We start from the raw sequence: 26,557 nt of genomic DNA, 5'->3' as shown, positions 1-26,557 counted from the left end.
CACTAGAGCAGTTTAGCATCATACAGCAATCGACATAAGAAAGTCACCAATGCCTTGTTTCTATATACTTCAGTCTATCCCCCCTCTGCAGCCAATAAGATCTTTATTTAACCGTCTGTTAGGGTTGCCAGCCTTCAGGTAGTGGCTGGAGATCTCCCGCTATTACAGCTGATCTCCAGGCGACAGAGATCAGTTCCCCTGGGAAAAATGACCGCTTTGGAAGGCAGGCTCTATATGACCTTGTACCCCATTGAAGCCCCTCTCCTTTCCCAAACCCTGCCCTCCTCACACTTCACCCTCAAAATCTCCAGGTATTTCCCAACCTGGAGCTGGCAACCCTACCGTCTGCCTTTCTCACTTAGACTCAGGTGGACGACACAGAGTAATTCAATGAAATCAGGAGAATGAGGCATCTAATAAGCATCCTGTGCTTCGAGCACAAAAAGGGAACGAACAGGGCAAAGAAGAAAACTCAGAAATTGAGGCTGCTCAAATGAATGCCCCCCCCCCGCCCAGTGACTAATGAAACCAGGCTGATTTTATCCCCACCCAAACACCACAAGCTCCTGTGGGCACTTGAAGTCACACCAGTTTTGGGAATGAATAGTTCTTTCTGGCAGAAATAAAATCCCTCGGCATCATTCTTATTTCGGCTTCTCACACCAGAATCTCCAGATCACCCCCATTTCCAGAACTTCTTTTTTGGCTTCCTAGCCTACTACACATCCCTTAGATCCCCCCTCTCCCCCCCCACCCCCCCCCCGCCACCAGCGTATGGGACTTTTAATACCCTCGTTTCTAGCTTCTCTGAGCCAATCCCTCTAATCTGCACAAAGCCACACTGGCTTCTTATGACTCAGCACCCGGGGGTTCCCCGAGATCCAGATATCCTGGTTGCGGGGAGTAAAAAGGCGCAGCCTTATCCTTTTAGCCAAGCGCTTTCCCCTCCCTTGAACTCCTGATCACGAGCCTTCTTTTAAGAAGCAGAAAAGAGCAAGAGTCCAGTAGCACCTTAAAGACTGACAAAAATATTTTCTAGTAGAAAAGAGCAAGAGTCCAGTAGCACCTTGAAGACGAACAAAAATATTTTCTGGCAGGGTATGAGCTTTCGTGAGCCACAGCTCACTTCTTCAGAGCAAGAGTCCAGTAGCACCTTAAAGACGAACAAAAATATTTTCTAGTAGAAAAGAGCAAGAGTCCAGTAGCACCTTAAAGACGAACAAAAAATATTTTCTGGCAGGGTATGAGCTTTCGTGAGCCACAGCTCCCTTCTTCAGATACAGCTAGAATGTGAATCTGAAGAATGTGTATCTGAAGAAGGGAGCTGTGGCTCAGGAAAGCTCCTACCCTGCCAGAAAATATTTTTTGTTCGTCTTTAAGGTGCTACTGGACTCTTGCTCTTTTCTACTACTGCAGACAGACTAACACGGCGACCCACTGGGAATTCTCTTCTTTTAAGAGATCTTCTGACTTTGGGACGATCGCCCTCAACCTTTGCTAAAAAGCACCCCTCTGGAAATGAACTCTCCTTACCCTCTGGGGGGGTCCCTTGTTCCGAGCCCGCTTTCCTTCCTAGCCTTCATTCCCTTACGTTTTCAAGGACGGGGGTGGGGACGGGGGGTGGTGGTGGCTGCAGAAGCTGCAAACTGCAGCAGGGCTCGGATCCCTCGGATGATGCGGCAACTTCTTCCCCCTGCAAACTGCAAGCGTCTCAGAAAACCTGACTCAGCACTTTCCCTGCCCTGCCAAGGGTTGCTGCTGCCTCCGGGCAGGAGGGCGGGGAGGGGGTTGCCAGGTCCCTCCTGGCCACCGGCGGGAGGCTTTGGGGCGGAGCCCCAGGAAGGCGGGGTTTGGGGAGGAGAGGGACTTCATTCATTCATTCATTCATTCATTCATTCATTCATTCATAAACCTTTAATGGCATATAAATTGTTACAATTGATACGAACAATGGTCATAAATCTTAAAACCGATAAGATAAAATCATAGCCAGAGGAGAGGGACTTCAAGGCCATAGAGTCCAATGGCCAAAGCGGCCGTTTTCTCATGGGGAACCGATCTCTATCGCCTGGAGAGCAGTTGTGATAGCCGGAGATCTCCAGCTGGTACCTGGAGGTTGGCAGCTGGTGGAATTAGTGCGCGGCAGTGGTGTTAGCAGTGCGCAGACAAATTGGGGGGGTATAAAGGCTACCTGGGGGATCATCGGAAGTGTCCCCCCAATAAGGGGAATGGATGGGAAGATGATGTGGGCAGTAACAGAGAGGGTCTTAAAATAAAATAAAAAAGTTACCAGAAGTCACAGGGCTGTTGTGAGTATAAAATGGAGAAGGGGAGAATGGTATGAGCCACTTTGGGCCCCAAAGCAGGTTATGAATATCTAAATACATAAAAGCTTGTAACATTTATTAGATATTAAAGTGCCAAAGGACTATTGATTTTGAATGTGCAAAGGACCCCTGGGTATTTTGGCCTGTCCCTTCTCCACTTTCTTTTCACTACCTCTGCTACTGCCAAAGTTTCAACTGTCCCCTCCTTGGACCAGGAGCCTGTTTCTGTGGCTCACGTTTCTCTGAAAAGCACCATAATGTGTTGATAGGGCTAAGTTAGGGTTGCCAGATCCCCCTTAGCCACCAGCAGGATATTTTTGGGGTGGAGCTTGAGGTTTGGGGAGGGGAGGGACTTCAATGCCATAGAGTCCAGTTGCCAAGCAGCCATTTTCTCCAGGTGAACACATCTCTTATCAGCTGGAGATCAGTTGTAATAGCAGGAGATCTCCTGCCACCACCTGGAGGTTGGTAACCCTATCCTAAGCGCTAGTTTTAAAAATGCAGAGGGAAATCACCATCCTTTGGAGTTTGTGCCGAAATCATTTACAAGAAGGGGAAGTGTCTGCAGTGCATAGGACTGCCAACCTCCAGGTGGTGGCTCGAGATCTCCTGCTATTGCAACTGATCTCCAGGCAACAGAGATCAGTTCACCTGGAGAAAATGGCGGCTTTGGCAATTGGACTCTATGGCATTGAAGTCCCTCCCCAAACCCTGCCCTTCTCAGGCTCTGCCCCCCAAATCTCCAGGTCTTTCCCAACCCAGATCTGGCAACCCTAGCAATGCAATTGAACTTTCAGTGTAAGTCTGTCTTCCTCTGACAATTCCTTGGGAGCAGGGCGGCGTGTTGTGGCTGGCAGGCTGTCCCTTCATTCAGCTCAGTTGCTTCATCCGATAAGAGCTGTATTCACCCACGGCCACTCCTAGGTTGGGCTGCCTAACTTGGTGGTGTGCAAACAAAGCTCCACACTCGCTCTGACTGTTTTCGCAATTGCCCCGTGACATCTGGATCAACAGCCAGCTCTGTTCCTCGATCAAGGCCTCTTTTTCGGACAGGCACATGCTCATCCAGGAATGAGGGAACTGGAAAAACAGATAAAGGAAACTCCTGAAGCAAAGTCCATTGTTGAGGAGGAAGTTGTCCTTCCACTGCCTCCTGGATGCAACAGTGTGGGTCTGCTATGCTGAAGAGAAGGGACGCTGTGGTGGTATGTAAACCTTTGGGGGCAGTGGTTCTACAGTGAAAAGGCATTCAGAAGGAGAGATTGCTCCCAGCTGCCGGTAGGTAGTCCCTGTAATGTTCACTCCACCCTTTATTAATTTCCTACCTGTACTTTGAAAGAGCCCTGACCGGGATGTCCCAGGCTAGCCTGATCTTGTCAGATCTCAGAAGCTAAGCAGGGTCAGCCCTGGTTAGTATTTGGATGGGAGACCATCGAGGAATACCAGGGTTGCTGTGCAGAGGAAGGCTCTGGCAAACCACCTCTGTTAGTCTCTTGCCATGAAATCCCCAAAAGGGGTCGCCATAAGTCGGCTGCGACTTGACGGCACTTTACACACACACACACACACTTTGAAAGAAACTGCAGCTGTAGAGGCTTGTATGGACCTAACTTCATCTTATTATTGGTAATGTAGGGGTTAAGGGGGAGGGAAGGCAGCGTGGTATAGCCCACTCTCGGCAAATCTTGGAAGCTAAGCAGGGTCAGCCCTGGTTAGTATTTGGATGGGAGACCACCCAGGAATACCAGGGTTGCCATGAGAAAGGCACTGGCAAACCACCTCTCTTAGGCCATTTATGCATGGTCAGTGTTGATGCTCACTCAAAGCTCTTCTTTAAAATGCAACTTTAAAAAGGCCTATTCACGGTCCCAGCAAAAGGAGAAATTCCCCCACTCGCCTGCTCCTTCGTTCGTTTGCATAGCCATTAGCATGTGTATAGCTGATGCTGCGCTGTTATTTTGCATGGTTCCCTCTGGTTATTCTTTGCAGTGGTGGAGCAAAGAGAAGCAGGTAAGCGCCAGCTTCGCAGTCACTTCCGAAAGGACGGTTCAGCATGTAAAATAAAATAAAAAAATGCAGGGCAATTCAGCCTGGAACGCACTGCTAATTACCATGCCTTCCGTTCACCGTTTGGGAGCATCTCTAGTGTCATCACCGAGTCTACTTGTTCTCCCCTCAGGAAGCAGACACTTCGAAGTAGGAAGCGAACTCTGCGGCAGCTGCAACATGGCCTCCATCCGAGAAGTGTCCAGCATAGCCGAAGATCTGCTCTGCTCGGTCTGCCTCTCCGTCTTCCAGGAGCCCCGCATGCTGGGCTGCGGCCACAATTTCTGTCTGACTTGCCTGGAGGGCTGCGTCATCCCCAAGGGCCAGCATCAGGGGACGTGTCCCGAGTGTCGGCGCCCCTTCAGCCTTCCGGATGCCGTGTGCAACAGGGTCCTGGCCAACCTGGCGGAGAAGGCCCGGCTCCTCAAGTTGGAAGAAGGGGCCCAGTCCGATGGGGCCGGGAGCTGGCATTTTTGTGAGAAGCATGAGGAGCCTCTTAAGCTCTTCTGTCGTGAGGACGAGGGGCTGGTCTGTGTCATCTGCCGGGATCTGCCACAACATCAGGGTCATAGCTTTTTGCCTCTCAAGAATGCGGTGAAAGATTGTCAGGTAGGAGCCAGTGGACATGTACGTTCTGTGAGGCGTCCATTAATGTGATTTGCCAGTTCTCCGTATGGTGTTTGATACATGATGACTAGGGTTGCCAGGTCCCTCTTTGCAACCAGAGGGAGGTTTTTGAGGCAGAGCCTGAGGAGGGCGGGGTTTGGGGAGGGGCTTCAATGCCATAGAGTCCAATGGCCAAAGTGGCCATTTTCTCCAGGTGAATTGATGTCTATCGGCTGGAGTTCAGTTGAAATAGCAAGAGATCTCCAGCTACTACCTGGAGGTTGGCAACCCTAATTATGACCCATCATAATAGGGTATCCATCTTGATAGGGTATCCATCTTGGAGCTTTTACTAACTTGATTGTATCCAGCTGGGAACCTTTGCAAGTCAGCCCAGGAAGGTACTGGAATTTGTAACATGAGATACAAAATGGATATGAAGAGGGACTGATGAAGAATTAGAACTTGGAACAGCCGTCTTCCTCTTCCTCCCTGACAAGGGGAGCACACCAGAATATATCCAATAGAGAAAAGTCTCTGACCTGCACTTGTAAAACAAGATTTGAGAGTGTCAGACATGGGACTTTCATAATCCTATTTATTGCATCTCAGTGTTTGTATATGGTTGATTTGAACTTGCTTTTTTGGCATGTAATACATTTTTGCATTTTGTTATACTCCTTGTGCATATTGGTTTCTGTGTATGATTTTGTACTATGTACTGATACACATGGAAGTGTCACTTTGTATATTACTTCCTGGAGTTTGGCAACCCTAATTATGACCCATCAGTAGGGTTGCCAGCTCTGGGTTGGGAAATACCTGGAAATTTTTGGAGTGGAGCCTGAGGAGGGTGGGGTTTGGGGAGAGGAGGGGACTTCAATGCCATAGAGTCCAGTTAACAAAGCGGCCATTTTGTCCAGGTGAACTGATATCTATTGGCTGGAGATCAGTTGTAATAGTAGATCTCCAGCCACTACCTGGAGGTTGGCAACCCTACCCATCCGTGGTCACTTGAGGCTCTAGTCACCAAGTGATGAGTATTCATATATGCTGTAGCCCTGAATAGGTCATGAAGCACAATCCTAAGCACATTTGGAAGTCCCACTAAAACCCAGTGTGCTGTTTACACTGCAGTACAGTCCTAAACAGAATTATACCCTTCCTTCTCGATCGAAGAGAATAGGCTCAGAAGGGCATTGGCACTTTCCGATGCATTTATTGTTCAGATTGTAATAATGCTACCAAAAGGATGGTGGGAATTTTACCCCAAAAGTACAAAGGAGCTGAGGAATGTTAATGTCTTTTTCCATCGAGATCTCTTTTGTCCTGATTTTTGTTTGTGTATTGGTTGCCCAGGGTAAACTGAAGGCATCTCTTGAGTCCTTGGAGGATGGCATGAAGTGGGCCACAGACAACAAGTCTTGCCAACAGGAGGCAATAGAAGAACTGGAGGTAAATTTAAAGAGGAAACCAGAGTCCAAAAGAGGGAAGCTGAGAAAGGTGTCACTGGAAGAGGTGGGCTTAGAGGCAGAATGGAAGAGGATCACCGCCAGGGTTCTTTGGCTGGCTGTCCGAGTCCTGGGTGATGGACAGAGTCTTACACAGCACACAAGAACTAGGGTTGCCAACAGGCCTGAAGAAAAATGCCCTGCCCTTTTTACAGAGGCGTAATGGGCTGTTGTTCATTTATCTGATGATGTTATTTTCCCTACGAGCCATAAAAACCTTTCAACTACCCATTTCTACACATTATGCCTTGGGGAGCCAGTGTGCTGTAGTGGTTAAGAGTGGTGGAGCAGTGGAGTCTGATCTGGAGAACCGGGTTTGATTCCCTACTCCTCCACATGAGTGGCAGAGGCTAATCTGGTGACGTGGATTTGTTCCCCCACTCCTACATACGAAGCCAGCTGGGTGACCTTGGGCCAGTCACAGCTCTGTTAGAGCTCTCTCAGCCTCACCTACCTCACAGGGTGTCTGTTGTGGGGAGGGGAAGTGATTGTAAGCCAGTTTGAGTCTACCCTAAGTGGCAGAGAAAGTTGGCATATAAAAACCAACTCTTCTTCTTCTGTTAAAGGGGACAGGGCATTTTCCCTCCAGGCCAGCTGGCAACCCTGTGCAAGTCCTGGAGAGCATTTGAAATTTCTCCGTTCTTTCAGGAATTTCTCGATCTCCGATTAGTTCCCAGCTCAGCCTTCCCATTGGCTGGGGCGTTCTATATATAGATCATATGTCAGGTTCCTTCTGGTCAGGGAGGAGCTCCTTTTATCAACTTGACCGTGTTTGCTCTGTGAAAACACCTCCTCTGCTACAGTATTTCCTCCCAAAGTACCGAACACAGGTAATATTTTGATATTCTCATCCCAGAGATTAGTGCCATGGAAGCCACTGTGTCCTGGCCTAGTTAATAGCCATAGGCCGACATCAGGGTTGCCAGCCTCCAGGTACTAGCTGGAGATCTCCAGCTGATAGCAATCAGTTCACTTGGAGCAAATGGCTGCATTGGCAATTGGACTCTATGGCATTGAAGTCCCTCTCCTCCCCAAAACTCGCCCTCCTCAGGCTCTGCCCCCAAAATCTCCTGCCGGTGGTGAAGCGAGACCTGGCAACCCTATTATTTTGCCCTATGAGGTGAGGCATGAAGACTTTTGGAGACTTCAACTAAAAGCACAGATAAACAGTGCTGGCTCATCACTAGGGTTGCCAACCTCCAGATACTAGCTGGAGAACTCCTGCTATTACAACTGATCTCCAGCCAATAGAGATCAGTTCACCTGGAGAAAATGGCCTCTTCGACAATTGGTCTCTATGGCACTGAAGTCCCTCCCCTTCCCAAACCCTGTCCTCCTCAGGCTCTGCCCTGAAAGCATCCCGCCAATGGCAAAGAGGGACCTGGCAATCCTAATAGTTTACCACAAGAATAAGAGTTGTAGGATCCTGAATGAAATAGTAGGAGAAAAGGTGGAATGTACTCTGATATTCCTTTTGTTTGGTCAGATGCTTCTGGAGATGGAGAGAAAACATGGGTGTTTTTTTAAGGAATTGGATTTCAGCAGCAAGGATGTTGGTGGCTAAGCAATGGAATCAAAAGAGGAGTCCCTCTGTCGAGTCTTGGGTCAGGGGATGTTGGTATATTATGCTGATGGATAAGATTACATCGTACAGGCAAAGAGAAGAAAAGAGATTTTCTGCACAGAAATTATTTATGCAAAGATGGCTCTTATTTATAAAATATTGGAATAATATTAAACCAAAAGAATCAGTGCAGCCCTGGGCATTATCATTTTGAGATTTCTATTTCAATTTAGAGTTTTGGATACTATAAAGATGTTTTCTGATTTATTTTGATATATGGATTTCTGTAATAGAAAGATGGTAGTAATGTGTTATTAAGTAAGCATAATTAATATTAACATTTAATTTTTTTAAAAAAAGATTAACACAATTTTGTACACCTTTGCAACCCTTCTCAATATGAATTGAGTTAGTGCTAGCAAACCCACAGCTCCTGAGATCTGATTTGGAAAGCCATAAGCAAGAGGAGAATGGCCAACCAGCAGCCCAGTTTCAGCCTCGTGTCATTTTTCTGCTGCTTTTGCAGAGCTTAAGTCAACATCTGTATGGCCACATCTACATCGAGTTTGAGAATCTTCGCCAAATCCTAGAGATGAAAGAGCAGAGTATGATGGAGACCGTGAAGCAGCTGAAGGAGGATAACCAAGCCAAAATGGAAAGGAAGCTGGGATATTTAGAAGCCTACAAATCCTCTCATGCCAAGACCATCTCCAGGACCCGAGCTGCGCTTGAGGAGCCGAATGAATTTGCTTTGCTGAAGGTGAGCCCCTCTCGTTCCGCTCACCAACCCCAGTTGCAATATAGACGCTCTGCCTCTCCGTGCTCCATGTAGGGTTGCCAGGTCCCTCTTCGCCACTGGCAGGAGATTTTTTTGGGGTGGAGCCTGAGGAGGGTGGAGTTTGCAGAGGGGAGGGACTTCAATGCCATAGAGTCCAATTGCCAAAGTACATGTTTTTCATGGGCTGGGCTGAGGAAAGTTCCTTTGGCAGACAGTTCCAGGGGTTGACTCTCTCTGTTTCTCTTCCGTTCAGGGAATCAAGGAACTGACGGCACAGTGAGTATCTTTCTTGCACCCTAAGCTATGTATGACATTGGAACAGCAGCACCTGAAATGGTCCGTGTGGTTAGAGTTTTGGACTAGGACCGAGATTCAGATCCCGGTCTGTGATGAAACTTTCTGGGTGACCTTTGGCCAGTTACTTTCTCAGCCCAACTTACCTGTCAGGGGAGGAAGGAAGAACCATGTATGCCCCTGCCCCCAGCGTCCTGAAGTAATTGCAGGGGAAATGTGCTTGATCAGCAATTCTTAGCAGTGCCTGTGCACACCCTCTGGGGAGGGGCAATCTACAAATTGGGGGGGGGGGATTCAGAATTCGAGGTGCAAATGGGGGCATTTGAGATTTTAGGCAGGCCCTTCTCCCGACTTACAATGATATCTCCTGACTGTAAGAGGGAGCCTGTTTTATATTTCTGACCATACCCCAAGGACAAAATCTGGTTGTCTTCCCCAAGGCATTTTTTTAAAAAGGGTCCATCAAAGTTACCTACTCAGACCAGCAGCAGCTCTCCAGGGTCTCAGGCAGAGGTCTTTCACATCACCTACTTGCGTAGTCCCTTTAACTGGAGATGCTAGGGACTGAACCTGGGACCTTCTGCATGCCAAGCAGATGCTCTACCACTGAGCCACAGCCCCTCCCCATTTCCTTTCCTTTATCCCTTAGAAGCTCCTTGGTCCATTGATCTTCAGCAGCGTAATTTTAAATCTAATGTTTGAGGGAAATAAATCTTGCCACTGACAATGTAGCCTCGGGATCCCTGTCAATTAATAAAAAGGCATTATTGTCAGACACAGAGGCATTAGATTTATATGTTAAAAGGGGAGAGATATAATGTGATCGAAGTTCCTCATAAAAGCGGCATGCCAAGAGGGCATGAGCTAATGAATCGATAGAGCCAGAAGAGCAAGGACAGGTCCTTTCTGGGTATGGTATGTTCAAAATTCTGCCGTGCATAACCATAGAGGCCTCCCCGTTTCCAGCCCTTCTATATTTCCAGCCACTGCTTCCAGCTCTCCAGTTTGAGGCTGACTCGAGCATGTGACGGGTGAATATGAGGAACTCCCAAGTTCCCAAGGAGTGAGGCATACAGTGCCTCTCTCATAGCCAGTGCAGAGTCACATGGCTGTATCCGTCTGGCTTCTCCTTCATGTCCTCTGCCTCTAGTGGTGTGCGTCCAACCAATCCGCAGATTTCATGGAGTGGGACTTCCCTGCTTCCCTCTCCTGTTGCCGCTTGTGGGGGTTCTGCAGTATGATTGGGGAATTGATGGAAATCACCCCGTCTTCTGCAAACAGAAATCCCTTTTGATTGACTGTACTGTATGGTGTGGTTGTCCATGTTCTTTTCCACCTGTGTCCCAAACACTGATACACTGTAGGAAGCTGCCTTACTGTCCATCTGGTCAGAGACCTGGTTAGCTCATCGCTGGATCTCACCAGGGTTTACTTCCAGCCACACTCTTAGGGTGCTTTCACACATCCTGAATAATGCACTTTCAATCCACTTTCAATGCACTTTAACGATTGTTTGTAAGTGGGTTTTGCCATTTCACATAGTAAAATCCAGCTGCAAAGTACACTGAAAGTGGGTTGAAAGTGCATTATTCAGCATGTGTGAAAGCACCCTTTGTGAGAGATGCTGGCACCTTTTCTTAAAGTGCAAAGCAAATGAAACTAGGGTTTCTCTTCTCCGCCCTGCAGAATCCAGGATTGTCTAGGAGAAGGAAATAGAGAAGCAGAACATGAGGTGTCTTCTCATGGCCAGGGGACCGAGGAAACTGAAGACAATGATCCTGAAGATGAAAAGTTTGATGTAAATATGCTTGAAGGAAAGGGGGATGAAACCACAAATGATGACGGGGAAGCTTATGGAGAATCCCAGGATACTGAAGATCAGGATGCTGAGGAAACTGAGGACAGAGGCATAGTCCCCATAGATCCCACTCTTGGGGAGCTGGAAGAGTGGCTAGATTTTGAGACCTGGAAAGAAATGTTGGAAAGCATCAGTATTGGCGAGGTCAACAATCCTGACTCGCCCTACTGGTTCCCATCATCCGAGGAAGTCCTGTTCCAACCTGAAGACGACAGCACTTCTGAGGCAGCTGAGGGAAAAGCAGCATCTTTGGAAGAAGACTTAATCTGCGCCACAGACGCCTTCGTCCCTTCACCACCAGATGAAGTTGCCTCTGATAAACCAAGCAGCTGCTCTGACACGGCTCTGCCCATGGGAAGAGCCCTCCACAGACAACCACCCAGCTTCTGCACCGCTAACTACTTCCCGGTGCCTGTCTTCCAACAAATACCAATTTACAATTCAGTGCAAAGGTGGAGCTCTCCGTATCGATGGAGGCCGAACCCCAGAAGGGGCAGGGCCGTGCCCCCAGGCCGGGAAGCCCTAGCTAGGCCCTGTTTTTGGTCCAGTCAAGGACAAGGCAGATCCTTTCCAAATATACCGAGGCCCCAACACATTGAGGGCAGTTGGAGACCACCCAAGAAAGAGACGTGCAAAGCTCAAGTGGCTGGTGCCTCAGGGCAAGGAAGGGGATGGTTCAATAAGCAGAAACCTCAGTCCAGTGGGAGCAGCACCTCAGGTCAGAGTGGTGGGGGAAAGACACCATCACCCAAGCCCAGGGGAGCTCACACTTCAGGGCCAGGCCAAAGAGGTTCAGGGCAAGGCCGAGGGTCTGCACATCCACCAGGCCGAGGAGGTTCAGGGCAAGGCCGAGGGTCTGCTGGAAAAGGACCAACCCACCACAGAGGAGGACAGGCTTCCTCAAACAAGGGGACGTCGAGTAGGCAGACATTTCACCGTGGAGGTCATGGTTCTGGTTCAGCCAAAGGTTCTAGAGGAAAGTAGTAACTTCGCCACTCATTCCCCCCCAGAAGAGGCTGCATGTAAATGAGAGGAGGAACAAGAGATGGAGAGAATTTATCTGACATCTTACAGCACATGAACTATGATATTGTGTGGTACATATGCAGAAATAATTCACTATAAAACTAAAACTACACATACAAACAACAAACTAAAACTACACATACAAACTGCAAACTATATAGCTGAAGTTTTGGTTACTCTAAGAAGGAAAGAAGGAAAGAAAGCCTGGAAATATTAAACAAGAGGCTTATGTTTCTGAAATATACTGGCAAATATACCAGGGTCAGAGCTGACTGACTTGCTAAGCTTTCCCTATTTTTTCCTGACCTTCTCCAGCCATTTCAATGGAGAAGAGCAGAGCCCTTTTCATATTTTTTCAGCTATAGACTGTCTTCCTGCCCTTCCAATGGCATCAAGAATAGAGATGCTCTCCACCCTCCACACTACAAGGCTATTCAATGCTGACTAATGATGCTATAATGCAATATAAGCAATAATTGTGTTTTATGATTTAAACATGTAAACAATATACTATTGTCGAAGGCTTTCACGGTCAGAGTTCATCGGTTCTTGTAGGTTATCCGGGCTGTGTAACCGTGGTCTTGGTATTTTCTTCCCTGACGTTTCGCCAGCAGCTGCGGCAGGCATCTTCAGAGGAGTGTTACTGGTGAAATGTCAGGAAAGAAAATACCAAGACCACGGTTACACAGCCCGGATAACCTACAAGAACCAATTATACTATTGATTCATAAATGAATGTAATGAAAGCATATTATGCTGGAGATGAGAATGATGTTAAAATTGAGTATATAGAGTTATCACAAAGCTCAAAACTGATTGTTTATAGTTTAGTAAAATAGATTAAAAGAACGGGAAGCCCATATTAGGCAATGGAGGAGGACTGTGCAGTACAATGGAGGAGGACTGAGCAGTATTACTGAGGAGGACTACTCAACCCACATTTTCTCAGAATCAGCAGTATTGAGGAGTTTGAAACAGTATATATACAGGCACAGAAAGGCTAGATTTTCAGACCTCATTCAGAGTGTCTCAGAAGAAGGTGTCGGTATGTATGGCTTTGAATTATTATTCTAGAATGTGAATTAGATACTTTGAACTAAATCAGACTTATTTGACTGTTATATTTTAAGAGTTGGATTTTAAAACTGAATAGTATGTAAGACTTGCTTGCTTTACTGCATACACTGTAACTGAATACATTGTTACTTCATATATTATAACTGAATGTAAAGACTATGTAACTTGCATTTACACATATTTACTAGAAGTACATCAATAAAAAGACCTGCTTTTTAAAAGTAGGTAAAGTCGTTGAGTCCTGCTTAGTAGGTGACTAACTGAATAAGATAACATATCACTTCTCAGGAAGGGGTCCATTCTAAGTATAGTCACTCAAAGGCACGACCCGCTTCAAGATGACATATCGAGACACTTGATTTTCATTATCTCATTTTGACCATCAAATGGTTGGGTTGCCATTCACTCTGAGCCAGCAGTCTGAAGGCTGCAGCATCTAGCTAATGAGGTTAATGGACTCAGAACCTTTGGATCAGCCCCTCCCCCAACCACCACTTAATCAGATGTCTTCTTCCTCGGTATGTAGATTCCACTCCATTCTGTAGTCAGGCAGATGTTCCCTGGAGCCATGACCTGCTTAATGCTAAATGTCACTATAACTGGGCAGCTGACCCTTCCTGACAGGGAAGTCTTTCTAAGAACTGTCCTACACCATGCAGAGAATAAGGTGGATGGTACCATTTCAGAATACAGGATACAATTTTTGAACATTTGCCGATTTTTTTTTTAATTCCTCCAAGTAAGTTCTAGCATTGGTTGAGAGGGTTTCTATTCAAGCATATGCCCTGGTGCGTTAAGTTTCTTGTGTGCATGGTGTTTTGTTTTTCCATGAGAGAAGCATCTCAAAATGTCACTACAGCCGTTCCATTTTATTCCACTGAATGTGTGGACCAAGCCTAAAACCTTTGCTCATCCCAACACACAACACAAATGACTTTGATTGCTCAAAAATAACCTCACTGTAACGGTGGTTCTCTTCTAAGAATGTTTTGTCAGCAACCTGTCTGCAATGTAGTGCCCCGAATGAGAGGAAAAGAGGCCTGTCCAGCAATCTGGCTGGACAGTGCAATCCTAACAAAAGTCACAGCTGTATTCTTTTCCCCTTTCTTTTTTTGTACCCCTTTATATAAAAAAATAAAGGGGTCACAGCTGTCTAAGTCCGCAATTTAAGAAGGATGCTGACAAGTTGGAGCATGTCTAGAGGAGGGCGACCAGAATGGTCAATGGTCTGGAATCCATGCCCTATGAGACTTAAGGAGCTGGGTTTGTTTAGTCTGGAGAAGGTTAAGGGGTGACATGATAGCCATGTTTAAATATTTGAAGGGATGCCATGTTAATGAGGGAACTAGCTTGTTCTCTGTTGCCTCAGAGACTAGGACATGGAGTAATGGATTTAAAATAAGAGAAAAATGATTTCACCTAAACATTAGGAAGAACTTTCTGACGGTGAGGGCGGTTCGACGGTGGAATGGGCTGCCTCGGGGTGGGGGTGGGGGGTAGAGTCTCTGTCTTTGGAGGTCTTTAAGCAGAGGTTAGATGGCCATCTGTCGGGAGCGCTTCGATTGTGGGATCCTGCATGGCAGGGGGGGACTGGATGGCCTTTGTGGTCTCTTCCAACCTTGTGTGTGATTTTTTTTTATTTAGAAGGATGTAACTCCATTTAGGATTGCACTGTGGAACTCAGTTTGATTTAGAAATTCATCTATGCAGCGGTAGTGGGTATGTTTGGCACATCGTTGACCGTTGTGAGACACAGCAATGGGCTTAATGATGGTGGTATGTAATTTGGTATTGTTGTGGAGTGAATGCCACCCTTCAGCTGTTTTCACAACCATTAAAATATATGCTGACTTTCTCTACCACTTAAGGAAGAATCAAACCGGCTTACAATAACCTTCCCTTCCACTCCCAACAACAGACACCCTGTGAGGTAGGTGGGGGTGAGAGTGTGACTAGCCCAAGGTCACCCAGCTGGCTTCATGTGGAGGAGCAGGGAAACAAATCCAGTTCACCAGATTAGCCTCCGCCGCTCAAGTGGAGGAGTGGGGAATCGAACCCGGTTCTCCAAATCAGAGTCCACTGCTCCAAACCACCATTCTTAACCACTACATCACGCTGGCTCTTAGAGACTCCCCGGTTCCATCAATAAGCATCCAAGAAAAGAGAGATCTGAAAGTTCAGCGACCTATTAATTGTATCTGTGGTGTGCTTGAGTGTATTGAAAGATTTCCTTTGGATTCATGTTGTCACTGGTACTGAAGCACGGGGAACACTGCGCTCCATCTGTCTTGTTTGCCTTTATTTTTGGCAGTGCGGACTGCCAGATTAGGTATAAATCTGATCACGAAACCCAGTTAACATGCACTTTGCCAAATATATTTTGATTACTGGAATAACACTTCCTCACAACTTTGGAACTGGCTTGCAACACACTTGCTAGGAAAGTCCGGCTGCCTCTGCGCCCACCTGTTGGGATTTCTGATAATTAATGAGCTTTGCCCTAATTTTTGGCATTTTCTGTTGGAGTATATCCAGGTGTTTTTTTTTTAACCTACATAAATTTGTTGCTTGAAGTACAGTTCTAGATTTTGCCTTGGAGATTCAAAAAACTGTGGCCTAGTAACCACATTAGGACTCATCTTACTTGGTTCTATCTTGCTAAAATAATACCTCAGGGCAGTGAAGTCCTTGGGTTAAAAAAAGAAGAGAGAAAGGAATGTCATGCCATCTCATCAATCTAACTCCTGTATGTGTAGACTAGGTATCTTTTCCTACCTTTATATCTAAGTTGAAATAGCTACTGCATAAAATACTCAGATTAAGAAATAATACTATAATCACGGCCATATCAATTATGATGATCCAACTACATACTAATATTAGAAATAGTAAGGGAGAATCATTAATCCATCTTTCTCCCATTTTGTGTATATATATATATATATATATATATAAATGCAGATATAGTAAAAAGGCAGAACAGCTATATTTGGAGTAGGATGTGATAGATGCTAGATTATGTAAGATCATGAGCAAGATGTAATATTCCGTATTGTGTTTTCTATAGTGTTTATGTTTATGGTGCTGCATGGAAGTTTTTTTAAAAAAAGATACTAGTGGGGAGGGAAGGTGGTGTAGCCTGATCTTGGCAGATCTCAGAAGATAAGCAGGGTCGGTACTTGGAAGGGAGACCACTGAGGAAGGCTCTGCAGAGGAAGCCAATGGAAAACAACCTCTGCTTCTTATTTGCTTTGAAAGCCCCTTGCTGGGGTTGCTATAAGTCAGCTGCAACTTGTTAGCACGTAACACAAACACACAATACCAGTGTTGCATTGTGTTGGTCAACTGATCTTGTATGTAAAGTCATTCTCCCCCTTCCTCCTCCCCCCTTAGTAAAATGCCTAGATCTTGTGGAACTGGAGATGATAATCCCTTGAAGAAGATGCTGCAGAAGGTCAACAGTGAATGGGGTTCAGTTTCCCATCCCGATAAACTTTGGTGTCATATGGTAGGGCTGACCTTGCCCCATTTCTGACCTTGCCCCATGCCAGCCCCCCAACTCAGAGGCCAACTATTGCAAAAAAATACTGTACAAAATGCAAAGCGCTTTTATTGACCACATAGATGGAAAGGACTAAAAAAAAATTCCAAGCATCTATATATTAGTGTAAAAAAATCTGTCTATTTTCTCTGCTCTTCAAATATGTACACATCCTGATGCAAAATACAAAGAACTACAAATATCCTGGGGCGGGGAGACACACGGACAAAAAGGCATCTGACGGGGGGGGGGGAGTGTGGAGGAGGTGCAATTAAACAGAGAAGCAATTAGAGACAGAACTCTCGAGCGCCGCTGATTCTTTCCCCCAAATAGAAATATACATCTAGATAAAATGAGGCATTTCCCACCACTGAAAAGAGTCCCAAAATCAGTCTGCCCCCGCAAGCCAACGGTTGTCCCAGCAGAAAGGCATGGAATGCTATTAAATACCAGAATTGCTTCCTTGGGAGTAAGCCCCCATGGAACATAATGGGACTTCTTTCTGAGTAAACATGCCAAAGATTGCATTGCACATCATAACTTCTGAAGGATGTTCAATTTATACAATTCCCACTTTAAAAAAATGGAGGGGGGCTTGATTAAAGTGAGAAAACACTGTACACAGAAACTCCAAATTATTTCTAAACATTCGGAATGAGATTTTTTAAAAGACTCCCACCCCTTCCCTCCCATCAAAGTATTATTCTGCTTTCTGCAACTAACCACTTAAACAAACGTTACATTTGGGAAGATGCTTGAAAAAAACCAATAGTAACGCAGTCGGGAGGGGGGGCTTTTTGTAATTAGGAAACTGAACAAGAGTTGGAAACAATGCATCTCTCCCGCCCCCCGCCTCCAGACAAGAACTGCATTTGGCATGATTGAAAGCTTACAGAGCTGGCTATCTGGGAGGAGCTGCCCATGATCCAGAAATCTGATCCAGCCCTGTTCCCTGTGCGGACTTGGCTGTGCACAGACCCCGTTGCTATGAGCGCAACTCTGCAGTTGACAGTGTTGATTTGGTGTGTGGGGGTAGATCCTTTTTTTGGGAACAGCTCCTGGAGGGACTCGCAGAGAAACAGAACAATTGCCCGGCACTCCAGTGTGCTTTGGGAAACCGCAACGCCTTCACCCTCCCTGCGCTTTGTACAGTACAATATTTACAATTTTTCCACCTCCACTTGCAAAGAACGGGCCAGATCCCCAGCTGATGTGAATCCACGGCAGCTTACAGGTGAGTGCTGCGGAAGCATCCAGTGAACGGAAAACCAGTCCTTTCAGAAACCCCAGTGTTTGTCCTTTTTTTTGGAAGGCTGAATGGCGGTTGCATCCAGCTTCAAGTCTGGTCTCTGGCCTCCTTGTCAAAATAGCTAAGACCGAGAGGTATACCCCCTCCCCCCCCGCCCCTCAAGAGCAGCTAGAACTGAGCTTGCCCAGCCTATGATGGGTTTGCGAAGTACCTTCGAATCCACTTCTTCTTCCAGCCTCTCCAAGTGTCCAGTGCTCAATTAAAAAAAAACAAAAAACCAGTGTGCTCAGACCAGGAGGTCCTATTTGTTTAGCCAGTGTTAGTCCAGTTGTCGTCAAAAGTTTAAAGGTAAGAAAGCAATCCCCCAGCACTGAGAACATGAAAAGTTCCAGGTACCGCCAACCCCCTTTCTCAGGGGAATGGAATTATTATCTGGGGAAACAGCAGAAATCAAAAGAATGGGACCAAGCTCGACTTCCCAAAGTTTAAAAGCTTAATTCTCCATATGAGAAGGGGGGGGAGAACAAGATGGGGGCATAACTCTCCCTGTCCTGTCCCTCTCAGGCCAACTTCACTGTGCCAGAGCAGACTATTCACACTTGTCTCAATAGCACAGCATAAGTGGAAGGACAGAGATGTGTTTCAGAGCGAGGTTTCTCAAAGTTTTGAGCTCTCCCCACCCTCAGCTTCTAAACATACTCTTTAACTTCTAAGTTCCTGTGACCCCGTGCCAACCACCTCTTCCACAGCATGGCGTGCAGGCCGACGCAGGCAGCCAGGGAAAGGTCAGTGAACTGGGCCCCTAACCCATCACAATCCACAGAGAGGGATTTGAACAAGATGTCCCTGGCGCAGCGCAAAACACACACAGGGAAGCGCCAGGGCTGGGGCCTTTCCCAAATCAGGATGGGGTGACAGGACAATCTGTTCCCCACCCCACAAATCCAGCGTCGTTCAATGATGATTCTCCACTGGAACGGGAAGAAGAGCTGGTTTTTATACCCTGCTTTTCTCTACCTTTAAGGAGTCTCAAAGTGGCTTACAATCGTCTTCCCTTCCTCTCCCCACAACAGACATCCTGTGAGGTAGGTGGGGCTGAGAGAGTTCGGAGAGAACTGTGACGAGCCCGAGGTCACCCAGCAGGCTTCATGTGGAGGAGTGGGGAATTGAATCCAGTTCTCCAGATCACAGCTCTTAACCACTACACCATATGGCCTTGGGACTCGGGGAGGAAGATCCCACCTGTTTCAAGATCCTGTTCCACCCTGGCATTTTGTGCCTAGGTTTCCTTTTCGATCTCCCCCCTATGCCACATTAGACTGCCTGCCCTTCAGTTTGAGACTTCAGAGCATTCAGGAGAGGGAGCCCAGAGACTCAAAAACAAAAAATTCCAATCAAAATAACGTCAGCCTTAACAATGTGATCACCTATGATAGTAGAAATGGTTGAGGGAGCTTCACAAACATTGTCTCGGCAATTCTTACCACAGCTCTGTAAGGTAGGTCTGCATTATTACCCCAGTACTGCAGATGGGAGGTGGAGACTGAGGAAGAATAGCCCGCCGTGCAAAGGCGGGATCTCAGCCACAGACTTTGTATGCTTTAGATCACTGCACTCCACTGACGCTCACAGCACAGACGGGGCTGCTAGTATTGAATTGACTGAGAAGAACTGATTGGATGAGCATATCCTGGACCAATCAGAAATCAGTTTATGCCTGCTTTTAAATTGGAGGACTGAGGGACAGGGAGGAGCTCCTAAGATGTCACCTCACAACCACCCGTCCTCCCTTGGGAAGTCTCAACTCGCTTGTGAGGAAGCAAGGGAAAATATGGGGAAAATAATGGAATATGTGCAGGATCCATAGATAGGAAGGATCTAGTAGGACCTGAATGAGAGTGGGTGTAAGTATAAAGTCAAAAGGCAGATCTCGGTGTAACTGGCTCGAGGAGGATAAAGTGGATGGGGCAGAACCGCATTAGACAGCAGCAGACATATCAGGATAAGAAGAAAACAGGTGGGAAAGTGGGCTGAACAACAGAAGGGGGGAGTGTACTGGACAGATGTCTCCATTTGGCAGTTCCAGATCATTCAGTGAAAGGATCGAGAGGAAACTGGAGACAGGTAGGCAGAAGAAGGTGAGAGGCAGAACAGGTAGACAATGGTAGGCTTGGAGCGGGTGGATGGAGAGCGATGGGACAGACCCCTGCCGCAGGGCATCCCGCAAGAGAAGATTCCAGAGTAAGCTGCCCCCTCAGCTTCACTTTGCCCCTCAAAGGTCTCTGGGGCACTGCCCAACTCCTGAATGTCGCCTCTTCTGCCCACCAGCAGCCTGGCTCACACCATATTGAGGGCATCCTCAGCCAGGAAACGGTGCAAGTGCTGGAAAGACGGACGATCCTTGGCCTCCTGCACCCAGCATCTCAGCATCATTTCGTACACAGCCAAAGGGCAGGCAGGAGGACGGGAGAGATATACCTGGGAAGGGAGGAGAAAGTATGACTTGTTACGCTCGTGAGTAGGAATGAATGGGAATGACACGGGAAGGAACTTGCAGACACCGCTCTGAGTTCCTTGGATGAAAGAGAAGATAAACCAAACACGATTGACAGTTCATGTCTCTGCAAGCCTGCCTTTCCTTCTATCTGACTAAAAGATTACAGAGTTTGAGAGATCGTTGGAAGGAAGAGACAGGGCAGGAGATACAAATTTAAATTTTCCTGCTGAGACTGGAGGTAACAAACAAACAAAAATGTTTAAAATAAAAGGGGGGAGATAGCATACCTCTAATGAGTTATGGACTCCACCCACTCCACTTGAAATTTCAGACCAGGAACAAAAACACGAGATTGACCCCCTTGTGGTAGGATGGCCACATTCCATTTGGTAGCCTCATTATACGTCTGTCCTCCAATGCAGAATACCACTGATAACCTCAGCGGCACAGGCCCCCGGTGTGTAATGGCTCCGTTTCTTTTAGCGGTAAGAGCTAAGAGAAATAGCGGTTCCCCATAGCCAGAATTTCTTCCCACTTCCCCTGCCCACTTGGGGCCGCTGGTTGATACCTGCTTGCCCTGGTGCCGGAAGAATTCGCCAGCATTCTCAATGACGGCCTCGTCGGTGAGTTGGCTGTAGGGCTGCTCTTGGCACAGCATAAGCACCTCCCACAGCGTGACACCAAATGCCCAGACGTCGCTGGCTGTGGTGAATTTCCCCTGAGGAGAAATAGAGGAAGAGTGAGAATAGAGAGGGGCAGGAGACAATACACGCACGCACCCTATCACCTCTCCTTATCTTTCCCAGTCACCATCCTTCCTCCCTGTCTCGACACTCAAGAGTGATCCAAACGACTGGGGGGGGGGGGGAATCGCAGACACCGCCAAGATGATTTTCACCAACCGAAACCTTCCAAGCCTAGTTCTTCTCTCTCACACCTCCTTGAACATAGGCTGTTACCGCATTTTGTATTCCCAGCGATGTATCAAGAGTTTGGAAACGTTATAAAAAACATCGCTTTGAAGGGGTTTTTGGATACTACGGCTAAAAAATGGTTGGAAGACGTCTTCACAGCTAAAGGGGCCAAACAAAGTGCGAAGAGTAATTTTTATAACAGTTTCAAACTCTCAATACATCGGTGGGAATACCTAGTGCAGTAACAGCCACAATCTACGCTGTGACTCCACAAGAATACAAAGGGCCGAGTTTTCTGGAAAGCTTAGCTTTCCTTTTAAAAAAGTTTCACAGCCTTAACGACTGTGAAAATATGTTTGACAGTGTGTAGACCACGCCTGCTGAAACCTCAGAAGCCAGACAAGCAGCTGAAACACCGTGGAATAATTCAGTGACCCTCCACCATTTTCTACTTCCTCTCAGTACATCCTCCGCACCAGTAATACTTCAAGCCCAAACAGTCCCCAATTCATCCACTTAAAGATCCCTTCAGCTCCCTGTGGAAAGCCACGACGTTACACAGTCCCTCTCACAAACAAATCCCACAAAGGTCTTGGTATTTTCTTTCCTGACGTTTCGCCAGCAGCTGTGGCCGGCATCTTCAGAGGAGTAACACTGAAGGACAGTGTCTCTCAGTGTCAAGCGTGTAGGAAGAGTAATATATAGTCAGAAAGGGGTTGGGTTTGAGCTGAATCATTGTCCTGCAAAAAGTATCAAAGGTAATGTGCTAATCATTGTCCTGTAAGTATCAAGATAATGTGCTAATGAGGGTGTGGTATGAGGCTTGGCTTCCTGTCCTGAAAACCTCCAGACTAACAAAGACTACAGTCAACAATAGCCATGCAGATTAGCTTTGGATTTCACACATTAACAGATCACTTCAGGATACAATGGTTCCACATTAACATACCTCACCCTCATTAGCACATTACCTTGATACTTACAGGACAATGACTAGCACATTACCTTTGATACTTTTTGCAGGACAATGATTCAGCTCAAACCCAACCCCTTTCTGACTATATATTACTCTTCCTACACACTTGACACTGAGAGACACTGTCCTTCAGTGTTACTCCTCTGAAGATGCCTGCCACAGCTGCTGGCGAAACGTCAGGAAAGAAAATACCAAGACCACGGTTTCACAGCCCGGATAACCTACAAGAACCAATGAACTCTGACCGTGAAAGCCTTCGACAATAAATCCCACAAAGCTGTCCTATACGTGGGTGCCATTAGAAAGAAGGAAAAGGTCGCCAATACTGAGGAGACAGATGAAACCACGGGGACCCCTACCATTTTGAGGAACCGTTCGGCCCTCCTCCCACAATGCAGTGCTCATAGCACTGTGAACTCACCATGAGGATGCATTCCCAGGCCATCCAGCGGATAGGCAGCACCGCCCGCCCCTGGATGCGGTAATAGTCCCCGGCGTAGAGGTTCCGGCTCATGCCGAAGTCAGCAATCTTGATGGTAAACCCTTCGCCTACCAGGCAGTTTCGCGTCGCCAGGTCCCGGTGCACAAAGTTGAGGGAAGCAAGGAAGGCCATTCCTGAAGCGATCTGGGCCCCTATATGGACCAGAGTTGGGTAGCTGGATGGCAGGGAGACAGAGCAAGACACATCAGGGACTTTCCCCTCTGTGATGAAAGAGATGTAAGGGATATTCCCATCAGGTATGGGGGTAGCTGGCTTGCCTCCATGTAGTTGGCTGAGATCCATAACGGACAGAAATTAGCTCAGGAATGTCATTACTTAGTGCAATGTCATGGCCTCTCCCTTTGCAGTCTGGCTCAGTTTCTATCTTGAGGTCCGGCTCTTTGTTGTTGTTGTTTTTAAGAGATTCTTACTATTTGTGTTTTTGTTGCTCGCTTGTATTGCTGCTACTAATGAATTGGTATTGTGTTACTCTTTCAATTGCTGTGTTGAGATTGGCTGCTGTTTGTTGTTGCGGTTTGTTTCGTGGGTAATTTGGATTTCTTTTTGTTTTCAAAATTATTTTCATTGCCATCCTACACAAAGCTACATCTTTCTAAGACCATTGACTTCAATGGACATAGAACAGGGAAACACTACTCAATATGGCACTGGTTATCCTTGCGCAACCTTACTTTTATGCAATTTCAGTAGAAATTTCAGTACCTTGAATGCAATTTCAGTAGAAAGACAGGACAGCAATCGCAAAATAAAAATATCTGAATCAGAAGTTCACAAATCTGGGGGAAATGTTTCCAAATATGCTTATATTCTTGCATTTCAAATGTGGCTTTTAAAATCTGGCTTTGGTGGCTACTTTGAAATACCATCATTGAAACTGTCATCATGAATTCTAAGACAACTATGAATCCCAGATAATACTAGCCTACACTGGACCCCAACACGATGAATTTCAATTTATTTTAGAATTTCCTTATTTGTATTATTGTTGCAAAACTCCTGGAGTCTCTATAAGAAAAGTAAAGTATAAGCTTTCGAGATAAATATACAAAGTATCAGCTTGTCAAATTTAATATTACTCTTTATTAAAAAGGCACGTGTCACTTTTCTGTATGTATCCAAGGCAGATTATGGAGGAGCATTAACCCATTTTTGAAGGCTATTTCTGAGTTGAAGGGTGGCCTGCTAAAAACTAAAAACAAGAATAAAATGAAAAATAAAATCTTGGGGCATGTGTGTGTGTGTGTGTTTAAATAAAACTCCAAAAATCCACCAACAACCATAGTTGGGAGAATGTTGACATAAATTTCAAAAAGGTAATGTGAGCCTTTTTTGTGGCAAAACTGTCCTGGAGTGTGTGGATGATACATCTGATGAAGGAAACTCTTGCCTATGATAATTTGTACCCCAGTTGCGGGGCGGGGGGGACATAAGAACATAAGAAAGGCCCTGCTGGATCAGACCAAGGCCCATCAAGTCCAGCAGTCTGTTCACACAGTGGCCAACCAGGTGCCCTTAGGAAGCCACAAACAAGAGAGTATGTTGCAGTACGTTTGTTTGTCTTTAAAACACCACAGGACTCTCTACTGTTTTGAGGGGAAATTGGACAATAGATATTCAAAACCTGAAAAATTTACTTGAGAATACGTTCCCCCCACCTCAAGCTTCCATTGGTGGGGTTTTGCTTCCAGCAGTGTGGTGATAAATACCTGATGGTCGGCTTCCCGCTTGGGCTCCCGCCCATCTTATCTTCCAGCTCGTGGCCACTGAGGAACTGGTTGAGGTCACCGTTCTCCATGTACTCCGTGATCATGCACAGGGGGTCGTCCCTCACGCATACGCCCAGCAGCCTTACAATGTTGAGGTCCTTCAAGCGAGACATAATCTTCACCTCCTTCAGGAAGTCGTTCCTTCGTGGGCAGGAGAGGACACGTACAGGGAAATGAGGAGTGCGACTTATTGGTCTCAAGGCAAGAAATCTGCCCGCCCCCCAGCACATAGTTACAGAACTGAACAAAGCTAGCTGAGTTTTCTTGGACCAGCCATTTTCTCAGCCAAAGGTACCTTACAAGATAGTTGTGAAGATAAAAATAGGGAAGGGAGAATCATAGTAATTCAGTAATTTTGGGCCAGTTTCTTTCTCAATGTAGCCGACTTTACAGGGCTGTTGTAAAGAAAAAATAGGGGGAAGACAGAACCATGCGTGCTACCCTTGGAAGAAGGGTGGGATAAAAACATATAGTCATAGGTATAGGTGTGTGTGTGTGTGTGTGTGTGTGTGTGTATATATATATACACACACACACACACATACATAAACACATATACATACACACACACACACACACACACACACACACACACACACAGGCAGATAGAGTTAGGCCCTTACCTAGCGTTCTTAGTGGCGTCCGAGCGTAGAATCTTCACAGCCACCAGCAGAGGGCGCCCTTTGCGCACATTAAATGGGAACTCCAAGCTCGGCAGGTCCTGGGGGTTCTCCACTTCGCACAAGTGAACCTTGTAAGGAAAGATAAATATAGCCAATCAGACAACAGAGACAAAGAAGCCTGTCAAGACTGTCAAGGAAGATCCTTCCATCACCAGCGTCCCTCATCATCACAATCAACAGCGCTGCCTTCAAACAGTGTAGCGCTTCAAGCAAAAACGAGCTGGCCAGCTGCCCATTCTGGTTTACTTAGGGTATTTTTTCCGGTCAGCAACCTTGAGGATACACTTACGATGGGTAGCTGTGTTAAGTCTGTAGCAGTAGAAAAGAGCAAGAGTCCAGTAGCACCTTAAAGACTAAGAAAATTTCTGGCAGGGTAGGAGCTTTTGTGAGCCACAGCTCACTTTTTCACAGCTGGACTCTGATCTGGAGAACTGGGGTTTGATTCTCCACTCCTCCACATGAGCGGCAGACTCTAACCTGGAGAGCTGGGTTGGTTTTCCCCGCTCCTACACATGAAGCCAGCTGGGTGACCTTGGGCTAGTCACAGTTCTCTCTGAACTCTCTCAGCGCCACTTACCTCTCAGGGTGTCTGTTGTGGGGAGAGGAAGGGAAGGAGATTGTAAGCTGGTTTGATTCTCCCTTAACTCTTCTTCTTCTACCCTGCCAGAAATTTTGTTAGTCTTTAAGGTGCTACTGCACTCTTGCTCTTTTCTACTGCTTGAGGATACACTGGAATAAAAGGCAGGGCAAATGTGTAAACCTAAGTAAATAAATCTAGTATTTTTGCTCATACTGTTGAAGAATCCACGTATTTTTCAACAAGGGGGGAGTTAATTATTTTTCTCTGTTGACTTCATTTCTTGACTCTGTCCAGATATTCTCAACAATACAAATCATTTAAGTTGGTAGAACAGCATTCAGACGACACGATATGCCTGACTTGAAGAATCCCGTTTGATCCCCCTACCCAGAAGGGCCTCGTTTACTTTGGTCCTTCAGCAGCTGGGGTTGAAGCTCAAACACTGTGCCTGACTATTCGGCCTGGGTGCACAAGTGGACCTACCTCCCCAAACTGCCCTTCTCCCAGCTTCTCCCTGAAGAGGAGCCGCTCCCGAGGGAACTCGCCCAGCGCCATGTCCTTGCCGGCGAGGGCGTCTACCGCGATAGCCGGCACCGCGTACGTGTTCCCGCCGGTCACCCCCTGCAGGTTGATGATGTCGGCTTCGGCGTAATGCGGCACGTTGTTCTGGAAGCCGGGCGGGCAACCGGTGGCTTCCGGTTCCATGTAGTCAGCCCCGCACGCTGCAGAAGGAAAGAGGAAAGTAGCGGGAACTCACCTCGG

At 46.7% G+C, this 26,557-nt stretch overlaps 1 protein-coding gene across 1 annotated transcript in view; it reads right to left on the bottom strand.

The window, feature by feature from the left end:
• Nucleotides 1–20,139: 20,139 nt before the first annotated feature.
• The window catches only part of DDR1 (discoidin domain receptor tyrosine kinase 1), a 30,380-nt gene continuing 23,962 nt past the window's right edge, over nucleotides 20,140–26,557 (bottom strand). Inside the window, exons 12-17 of the mRNA XM_056851965.1 lie at nucleotides 26,279–26,517; nucleotides 25,156–25,283; nucleotides 24,473–24,673; nucleotides 22,686–22,920; nucleotides 20,943–21,092; nucleotides 20,140–20,355 (exon numbers count right to left, since the gene is read on the bottom strand). Of these exons, the coding sequence (XP_056707943.1) occupies nucleotides 20,215–20,355; nucleotides 20,943–21,092; nucleotides 22,686–22,920; nucleotides 24,473–24,673; nucleotides 25,156–25,283; nucleotides 26,279–26,517 (1,094 nt within the window). The 3' untranslated portion in view covers nucleotides 20,140–20,214. The remainder of the gene's footprint in view (nucleotides 20,356–20,942; nucleotides 21,093–22,685; nucleotides 22,921–24,472; nucleotides 24,674–25,155; nucleotides 25,284–26,278; nucleotides 26,518–26,557) is intronic.

The sequence above is a fragment of the Euleptes europaea genome, chromosome 1, assembly GCF_029931775.1.
Source record: "Euleptes europaea isolate rEulEur1 chromosome 1, rEulEur1.hap1, whole genome shotgun sequence".
Lineage (NCBI taxonomy): Eukaryota > Metazoa > Chordata > Lepidosauria > Squamata > Sphaerodactylidae > Euleptes > Euleptes europaea.
The sequence above is the reverse complement of the archived record's forward strand: the minus strand, read 5'-3'. Positions and strand labels throughout refer to the sequence as shown.